The sequence below is a fragment of the Pipra filicauda genome, unplaced genomic scaffold, assembly GCF_003945595.2.
Source record: "Pipra filicauda isolate LSUMZ 115617 unplaced genomic scaffold, ASM394559v2 scaffold16_size7369187_pilon, whole genome shotgun sequence".
NCBI lineage: Eukaryota > Metazoa > Chordata > Aves > Passeriformes > Pipridae > Pipra > Pipra filicauda.
In genome coordinates, this window is record NW_024104207.1 from 6,216,384 (window position 1) to 6,225,866 (window position 9,483).

The window sequence follows — 9,483 nt, forward strand, 5'->3', positions numbered from 1 at the left end:
CTCCTGCTCTCCCAGTGGGAGTTAGGGGTCTGTCTCCAGCCCACCCTGGCATTTCCCTATGCCTGGGGTCCCCTTCTGTTTGGCCTTATGCTCAGGTAAGGAGGTGAGCAGGGCTGAGACTGGCTCAGGTCCTCGAGGGCTGCTCAAGGCAGCCTTTCGGTGGCAGATTTTGAGGAAGCTGCAGGTAACTGAAAGGAAATGGTGATGCAAGGGCAGGAACTCTTGCACACAGCCCGTAGCTGCCCCATCCTGCCTGGGCTCTGTCCCAGCTCCCCTACCTGCCCTATAGAGAATGGTGCTGCCATCCCTGGGCTCAGGGAGTGCTTTAACACGCTTCGTTCAGCCCTTCCACCTCTGCTAGAGATCAAAAAGGCTCCTCTGGCTGCCATTGCCAAGGCACCTGTCTGTCCTTGACCCTCTGCTGCAGCACCCTGTGCCATCACAGGGCAGCATCAGCAGTCAGAGGGTCACTTGGATATCAGGGCAGCCAGCCTGGCCCTTGCCCTTCACTGTCCTCTGATTCCAGAGGTGCTTCCAGGATACCCCGAGGCCTCCCACCCCGCCTCCTCCCTCTCCCTGGAGCCACCGGAGGGGCTGGGCTGGGAACTCACCATGGGAAGCACCGACTCAGTACAAACCACAGTGGGTAAACGATTACGGGTGCGACTGCAGCCCAAGTTCCACTTCCCCAGCGCTTTAACGGCGAAGCAGAGCTGTGTGAGGGCAGAGGGCAGGGGAGGAGAGGAAAGGAGAGGGTGTCCAGACACTCGGAGAGGCAGAAGCAGGGTCCGGAGCAGGACGCCGCGGGCAGGAGCAGCAATGGGGGACGCCTTCATCCGGCACATCGAGCTGCTGGGCTACGAGAAAAGGTTTTTCCCCAGCCAGCACTATGTGAGTACACAGCAACCTTCCAGCAAGTGAAGAGCGAGGACTGGGCGGGGTAAAAAGCCTGCCCAGCAAATTTCCTGAGATAAATGTGACCAAGGGCCTAAGAACATCCTTTTTGGAGGGGTCATGGATGATGGCATGGGCTGGAGGCAATCAGAGACTAAAATGTCCTAAACACACAAGATTTTGGGCACCTCCTTTGCAAGCTGTTGGTTACTTCACAGGCTTTGAAAGCACTTTTTCCTCTTTGACTGCCACCCATCCGCATGTTTCTGTCCCCTCTCCATCCATGCTGAGTTCCTTAGTGCCCAGCTTGCTCGATGACAAGGCAGAGCTATTTGCATGGGGTGGTGGAAGGAAAACACGCAGTTTATCTGAAACTGGAACATCTGTGGGGCTCCCCAGGCACAGCGCAGTGTGGGGTCCCACTCACCTGCAGAGCTTCAACCTCTGCTTTGCCCTTCAGGTCTACATGTTCCTGGTGAAGTGGAATGACCTATCCGAAAAGGTCGTCTACCGCCGCTTTACTGAGATATACGAGTTCCACGTGAGTCCTTGCAGGACAGGCACTGTCCCCTGGCCCAGCACACCAGGGCTCAAGGCGGGGAAAAGAGGAGGGTGAATTCCATCTGAAATTGCCCCAAAGCAAACCTGGCTCCAAAGAAGCTTCTGTGTCCAGTCCTTCAATCTCTTTTGCCCCTTTAGAGGTGGGAGTCATCTGTGTCCCTGGGCAGGTTTCTCCCAGTGCTGAAGTGTGGGATCCAGCCAGCACATCCTAGTGGCAGCAGGGCGAGCATCAAGAAGGGGGGCAAGCTGTGGGCAGGAGGGTGGGTGTTAAAGGGGGTTCCCCTGGTGCCATCCTCACGGCCGTGCCTGGCTCTACCTGCAGAAAGCGCTGAAGGAGATGTTCCCCATTGAATCCGGGGACATCAACACAGAGAACCGGATCATCCCACACTTGCCAGGTGAGGGGCAAGCACCAAGACTGGAGGGTGAAATAGAAATTGCAGCAGGTTGGGAAATTCCCTGGTGGGTCAAGCTGTTCTGGCTGCTTCCCAGGCAGGTGCGTGGTCTGATCATTCCTGCCCACCAAGCTTGAAATCTAAACCCTGGAAAGATCTGAGCAGTGGCAGTAGTTCCTCCCCACTCAGCAGCCCCACAGACTCCTTTCTGAAGGCTGGGCATGTCCTGAAGCATCAGCTGTGACCCCTGGCTTTGGAGAGGCTGAGCTGAGCTGAGCTGAGCTGAGCTGAGCTGAGCCCTCCTTTGGTGACACCATCACTGGGGTTGGTTTAATGCCCGTATGGCAACACAGATACTTTGTAAGCGATGCAATATCTCTTCAATGACAGGGAATGAACTCCTGATCCAAGCAGCTGATGCTTTGTCCCCAAGCAAGGTGCAGGTCAACAAACTTCCCCCTTTTAATTAATTTCCTGCTTTAAAGGAGGCAGGAGAGAGCCTGAGAAAGAAGTACAGATTGTGGTTGACACCTATCAACGAGGAATAAGCCTGCACTATGCAGGGTGGCACATTTGGGAGGCGGCTCCGTTGGGGCTGGACTAACACTGGCATGCTGGGCTTGTTCCCATGCACCGCCCCCACCATGCTCAGACTGTTCAAAGTGTCCTTGTTCCGCTTGGGGAACTGAGAGCACTGGGGACTAGGCAGGTGTCAGACTGCTGGGGGGGGTGCATGGGGGTGCCACCAACCACACACATGCACCCCCTGTTATGCAGTTCAGCATTGCTGGGGGTTGGAGCTGCCAGTGACATTTTGGAGCTCTGGGGTCAAGAGCACCATGGCCAGTGGGACAGAGGGATAAGCATAAGCATAAGTGTCCTCTGGTCACAGGCTCCCCCTCTTGGTGCCCCAATGCAGCTGCTGTATTTGTGGACCAGCAGCTGGACTTAGTCTGAACACACATGTGGGAATTATCCTGAAGCTGAAATGGGGTCAAACAGGGTCTTTTCTGAGCTTGCATGAGCTGTGCTCCCCCAGAGCTTCACATTGTGGACACCATGGAACCATGCAGCACCCTGGGGCCAAACCCACTTGTTTGCAGGGCAAAATTAATGATTCAGAGCAGCCTGCTTGGGAACATATTAAAAACAAGGCTCTCTGTCTGCTTTTTCTGAGCCCTTTTCCCTCTCCCTCAGCCCCAAAGTGGTTTGATGGGCAGCGCTCGACTGAGAACAGGCAGGGCACGCTGGCCGAGTACTGCTACACGCTGGTCAACCTGCCCCACAAGATCTCTCGATGCCTGCATGTGGTCAGCTTCTTCAAGGTCCGTCATGATGACATGAACCCTGTCACGGACAGCCAGTGAGTCCAGCCGCCTGCTAGTTTGAGGGAAATCCTGTGTCCCTGGCCTTTGGGTGCTGGCAGTAGCCCACAGGGAGGACATAGCTGCTGATGGATAGGGGTGGTTGGCATTGAGCTGCCTTTGCTCTGACCTGTCTAGGATCAAGAAGCCTGAGGTCTTCCTCCTGCCAAAGGATTCCAAGCAAAGCCTCACTGGTAAGAGGCCTCAGAGGGGTGCAAGCAGCTGCCTTGGTAGCAGCAAAGGCCATTTGGGAGAGGGGCTGCCATCCCACAGCGGATATGCTCATCAAGAGCATGGTCTTTGTGCCAGAACTTCAGCTGGGGGGAAGCCAAAGCCTCAGGGGGAATGAGTCACTGTCCTGAGATCCAGCTGCTTTGGGGAAGGAAGAGGCTGGGAGGGCACTTTGGGCTGTCCTGGGGCTGCTTCTGGCCTGCCTGAAATAGGGTGTTTCTCTGCTGGGTGCTGGGAGAGGGAACATCTCTCACTTCTCCCATGCAGACATCACAGGCCCCATCGTCCTGCAAACCTATCGAGCCATTGCTGACTATGAGAAGAGCTCCACGTCCGAGATGGCTCTAAAAGCTGGGGACATGGTGGATGTCGTGGAGAAGAGCGAGAATGGTATGTGCCCATCCCTTGGAAGAGCCACGAGGGCCAGCCCCCTCCCTGCCACCATTTCAGCAGGGATGAGGACTGCCCTTGCATCTTGAGTCCAAACACAGCATGTGAGTTAGTTATGACAGTGCACAGGCTGAAGGGTGAGGGGCAATTCTAGAAAACGGTGCAACTTCCTGATGTGCCTCAGCCTGTGAGGTTTCCTGCCCAGCAGGAACATGATGAACTGGTCAAGCCCTCTGGTTGCACCATGTCAACAGAGACCAGCCCCAGCACTGTCCCTTCAGTCCAGGACATGTGGATGTCTGCACCTGCCCCAGCCAGGACAGACTCAGTGCTAGTGTCCCCATGGTGCCCCCAACAGTATTCTCTGTTCATGTCCATGGCTACTTTCCTTGCAGGCTGGTGGTTTTGCCAGTTGAAGAATAAACGGGGCTGGGTGCCTGCTGCCTATCTGGAGCCGATGGATGGTCCTGATGAGTCTGAAGAGCAGGAGCCCAACTATGCAGGTAAAATGCTGGGGTGACCAGGGTATGCATCAGTGCACAGCCTGTGCAGCTCCCCACTGGGATGGCTCACTGCAAGACTGGGCAATCCGCACTGAGCAGGATCACTGGGCAGGGAGATGCTGCTGTAGGAACTACCAGAAGGGATAAATCTCATGATTTGGTGCCTCAATGTCAACCTTGGGAGCTTCCCATGACCTGCAACTCAGCATTAGACATGTGTTTTGGCTGATCACAGATGCTCATCTTGATCCAGTGGCCGTGCTGAGGTGGCTGGGTGAATACTGAAGTGCTGGGTTAGCAGAGGAGCACAGTGCCCCCCACGTCACCCTGCCATGACAATGGGGCCTTATTGCACGGAGCAGAGGGAGGATCCCACAGACTTGTGCTGATTGCTCACCAGGCTTCAGCTTCATGGGATTTACAACACTGCAACAGCTTTATTACCACAACACTTCCTTCTGCCTCATTTCATCAACTGAATTCTGAACACACTTTCCAGCAGAGAGAGTTGTGCTTCCACTGCTTGCACCCAGCAGCTTTCTTCTGGAGAGGTGATGGAGGGGCTGGGATGAGCCATGGGCAGTGACAAGGCTGGGGAAAGTCTGAATCCAAACTTGAAGCACCCCGGGTCTTGCCTAAAATGTATGGTAAATGTTCTGGTGCCTCCTCTCTCCTCAGTGACTGGGGACGTTGAGCTCCGTCCCGAGGGGGGGGGCAGCATATGATCTGCCATCCCCATTTTGTGTGCAGGTGAGTCGTATGTGGTCCAGAAAAGCTACACAGCTGTGGAAGAGGACGAGCTGACCCTCAAGGAGGGTGATACAATCGAAGTCATCCACAAGCTCCTTGATGGCTGGTGGGTCATCAGGTGAGAGATGCCAAGAACAGGTCAGGTGAGCAGGATTCAGGCAGAGGGAAGGGATGCACCCATGGTTCTCCACATCACGGCTGTGGAAGCCGTGGGCTGTTTGGTGCCACTGCCCAGCATTTCCTTTTGCAGGGCTGCTTCTCAGAGTCTGTTCTTTGCCAAATATTAAATGTCCCCTCTGTTGGGGACTTCAGAAATATCCAAGAAGGAGGCAGATGGGAAAAAAAATTGTTAGTTATTTTGCCTCTAATTGGTCTGGCACATTTTGCTTTGCAAAATCTCAACTTTCATCTCATCTGCAAGGAACATGAAAGGTAACCCACAGGACACCAGCAGGGGACAGGCATGAACCATGAATCATGGGATATCCTAAGCAGGAGGTGTTCAAGGCCAGGTTGAATGGGGCTTGGAACAACCTGCTCTAATGGAAGGTGTCCCTGCCCATGGCAGGGAGTTGGAACAAGATGATCTTTAAGGTCGCTTCCAAGCCAAACCATCCTGGGATTCTTTGACACCCACAAGGATCATCAAGTCTCTCTCCCGGACTGAGGAGGCAGTTGCAGAGCCACGACTGCAAGTGATGTTGCTTTGTGTTGCACTGCAGGAAGGATGAAACCACAGGTTATTACCCCTCCATGTACCTGCAGAAAGCTGGAGAGGTAAACCCTGTGAAGAGTGAACTGAGGAACCGGAGTGCTCCTCCACGGAGGTAGGAGAAGCCCTGGGTGGGAGGGGGCTTGGACTAAAGCTCTTCCTTGAGCAAGATGAAATTAAACCAGACAGTGGGTTGTGGTGTCACCTGCTTGCCCTGTCAATGAGGAACTGCTTGGATCGATGTGAGCAGAGCAGACAGAGCAGGCTGCAGCAAAACCAGCTTTGTGCTCCCCAGCTCCCACAAGTACCCTAGCATTGCTGGTGCCAGGCTGCGTGATCCTTACTCCAACAGGTCCTCCAGCCAGGGGCATTTCTCCGTGTCCTTCTGCAAAGTTTATTTTCTGGGCTAATCTCCTTTAATTTTCAAACTGGCCATTTTCTTATTTCCCAAGTGCATGCACTGAATCTTTAAGAGGCGAGATTTGACTAAACGGAGCTGCCAAATGGCCTAATCTGATGGGAGGATTTGAGCTAATGGAAGGGATTTTATTTTGATTAAAAAGATAAAAAGCAATAATAACTCATTAATTCTGGTGTGGAGAGAATGGCTAGGAAGGGCAGAGCTTGCAGCTGTCTTTTCTTCCCTGCAAGAAAACACATAAACCCTGCTCTAAAAATCTCTCCAAATCCAGTTCTGATGGATCATGGACTGGATGTGGGACAGTGTAAAGTGGTCCAGATCCACCTACTTGAGTGCAGGGATGCTTGCTGATACCCTTGGGGGAGGTGAGGTGGCCTGTTCCAAGGTGAGTGTCTTGTCCCCCCACCATGGTGACACTGCCCCTGCAGTGCTGGCGCTGGCAGCCAGGCTGAGCCCTGTTGCAAAAGTGGTGACCTGCCATTGTGGGTAAGAGCTTTGATATGACATGGGATGCGTTCTCAGACCAGGAAGGGGCTGAAGGTAGGCAGACACATTGGCTCAAGAAGAGCAGGAGGATGGTGCCACGAGGTGGAGTTCAGGAGCCACCTCACTGCTGCTGTGGTAGTGGAGGCAAAGCAGTGGCCTCCGTCTGTGTGCCTGGGGGTGGTCCTGATGCTGTGTGTTCTCCTGTAGTAGCACCATGCTGCTCAGCCTTTAACTTCTCTCAGTAGTTTCTCTGCTGTGGGTTCAACCCTGCACATCCAGGTGCATGCTGACACATGCCCCACGCTCCATTCCCCTGCATCTGATCCTTGGGCATTGGGGAGCCACGCCAAGCCCTACAGCAGTGTTGCAGCCAGAAGAGGTGCTGTATGTCCACTCATCAAAGAGCTATAGATCACTTACGGGGCTTTCTTGGTAAACCTCATGCCCATCTCATCCTCCCAGCCTTACACCCAATCTTCCTCACCATCCCCATTGTTACCTTCCAGGCTCAGGGTTCACCCTTCAGTGTTTGCTTCTAAAGCACCGTCCAGCTACCTCTGAACACATCGTACATCGTGGCTCTCCTCGAGGGCTGGCATCCACCAGGCAAAACTCAAAAGCAGAAATTGGGGTTTGGGTGAAGCAGAGGAGGAGACACGGGGAAAGAAACATGTGGTGCCATTTTAAAGCTGCCAGCATTAAAATGAAAGTTTTGTTTCTCACTCCCTGCAGATCCACCATCCGAAATGCGAAGAGCATCCATAAGCAGGGCCGGAAGCAGATCAGCCAGGAGACTTACAGGAGGAACAGCAAGAAGTACATCCAGAGCCAGTGGAACATGCAGGGAAATTCCCAGAACAAGGCCAATGTCATCAGTAAGTTCTCAACGAGACTGGAATCCTGCAGGCATGGCCCGTGACCCCCAGTGCTGGCAGCTGGAGCAGGATGGCACACTGAGGTCACCCCCTGCCCATCTGCCTTTTTCCTATGGGGAAAGTGTGTGCAGGGACGTGTTTCTTTCAGCGAGGTTTCTTACCCCTGGCTATAGGTCAGATAGAGTGGAATATGGACCTGGAGGGAGGTCAGCCCGCATTTGGGACCTGTGCTTTCCTCTGTGCACCTCACCTCCCCATTACCATTGCCATTGCCACATACATGAGCTGTCAGCAGAGCCCCCAGAGGGAAGTGTTGCATAAGGAATCGTGGAATCATAGAGTGGTTTCAGTAGGAAGGGACCTTAATGATTATCTCGTTCCAACCCCACCTTCCACTAGCCCAGGTTGCTCCAAGACCCATCCAACCTGGCCTTGAACACTTTCAAGCATGGGACAGCCATAGCTTCTCTGAGCAACCTGTGCCAGGGCCTTACCCCCCTCACAGGCAAGATTTTTTTCCTAATATTTAATCTAACCCTTCCCTCTGTCATTGTGAAGCCATTCCTCCTTGTCCTGTCACTCCAGCCCCTTGTAAAAAGCCTCTCTCCATGAGAAAGATGGCTGCCATTGAGGTAGACCCTTTAGATCTGGCAGTCCCCATGCAGTACCCATGACCTTCCCAAGGGAGAGCAGCTCCTTGTGCAGACCTAAAGCTGGGATTCCCCTGAGAAGAGTTTCCAACTGGGCACAGGTGGGCTCATCCCACCACCCTCACCTACATGAAGACCGTTACAGGCAACAGGAAGGAGAGGCAGAAGCTTTGGTGGCCATCACATAGGAAGCTGCTGAACATTCATGAGGGTAGTGGGTGGTGGAGCACTTTGACCCATCTGTACATCTGCTTTGCTCGCAGTTGAGAAAAATGAGCCACAGGACAACAAGGCCAAGGCTCAACCTGCTGTTCCTCCTCGTCCCAGCAAAGATCTCATCTTGAACCGCTGCACTGAGAGGACCCGGAGGAAGATCCTGTGAGGATCCTCTGAGCCCCCACACCAGACACCCACTGCTTCATCTCCTCCAGCCCCTGCACAGCCAGGGCTTGGAGCCAGACCAGGGATCCATGTGGTTCTGGCAGCCACCACAGGCCACAGGGGACTGCTGGGCAAATCGGCACAGACCTGTGCCCGCCCTCATCCTCCATCATGGCCAGCCCAAGGTGTCCTGGTGGCATTGTGAGGAGGGACCGGCCCTGCTCCACCAGCTCCAAGGGGCTGAGACCTCACAGCCACCAGGACCCCTCATCTCTAGATCCCCTTTTATCACCTCTTTGTGTTTTGAATGATTTTGTGGTTTTCATCAATAAAGGAGAGACACTTGATAGACATCTCAGTGTCCACCTAGACAGTGAATCAGGCAGACCCTGAGGAGCAGAGTGGGTATCGTGACAGAAAAGGTGTTCTCCCTGGGGGATATTGGGCAAGAGTCTCTTGCAAAAGATGCTGGCAGGGAGGAAATTTAGTTGGGGGGATGAAAGGACGGCAGCTTCCTCCTGGAAGGCGGCTACTTTGCTCCCTGAAGTGGAAAGCGAGGGCTAGGATGTGAGGATGGGGCTGCTTCTCAGAGGGAGTGTGGTGTGACGGCTGGTTTTGGGTGCCACCAGAGCCAGCCCTGCCATCACCACACCAGAAGACGGGGTTGGTCTGGGTCTGGGTTTAGATTTGGGGTGAGGTCTGGGTCTACATGTAGATTTGGGCCTGAGTTTGGGTTTTGATCTTGGTTTGGGTCTGGGCTGGGTCTAATACATACTAGGGTGCGGATTTAGGTCTGGGGGTATGTTTCGATTTAGAACTGGGTTTGGGTGTAGGTTCAGGTTTACATTTGGGTCTGGGCTCTGAGACACA

General features: G+C 53.9%; 1 protein-coding gene across 1 annotated transcript; it reads left to right on the forward strand.

Annotated features, from left to right (window-relative positions):
- Positions 1-739: 739 nt before the first annotated feature.
- NCF1 (neutrophil cytosolic factor 1) lies at positions 740-8,960 on the forward strand. Its single transcript, XM_027749953.2, has 11 exons — positions 740-891; positions 1,355-1,435; positions 1,778-1,853; positions 3,048-3,213; positions 3,353-3,408; positions 3,713-3,835; positions 4,231-4,338; positions 5,089-5,206; positions 5,811-5,915; positions 7,440-7,582; positions 8,496-8,960. The coding sequence occupies exons 1-11, from the start codon at positions 820-822 to the stop codon at positions 8,612-8,614; spliced, it is 1,167 nt and encodes a 388-aa protein (XP_027605754.2). The 5' UTR covers positions 740-819; the 3' UTR covers positions 8,615-8,960.
- The last annotated feature ends 523 nt before the right edge of the window (positions 8,961-9,483 follow it).

Bases quoted from the DNA above. Each gene is read 5' to 3' on its own strand.
- NCF1 (XM_027749953.2), top strand. From the start codon at position 820: ATGGGGGACGCCTTCATCCGGCACATCGAGCTGCTGGGCTACGAGAAA. The intron at 3,836-4,230 runs GTATGTGCCCAT...CTTTCCTTGCAG, and splicing joins CGTGGAGAAGAGCGAGAATG to GCTGGTGGTTTTGCCAGTTG. The intron at 5,207-5,810 runs GTGAGAGATGCC...GTTGCACTGCAG, and splicing joins GATGGCTGGTGGGTCATCAG to GAAGGATGAAACCACAGGTT.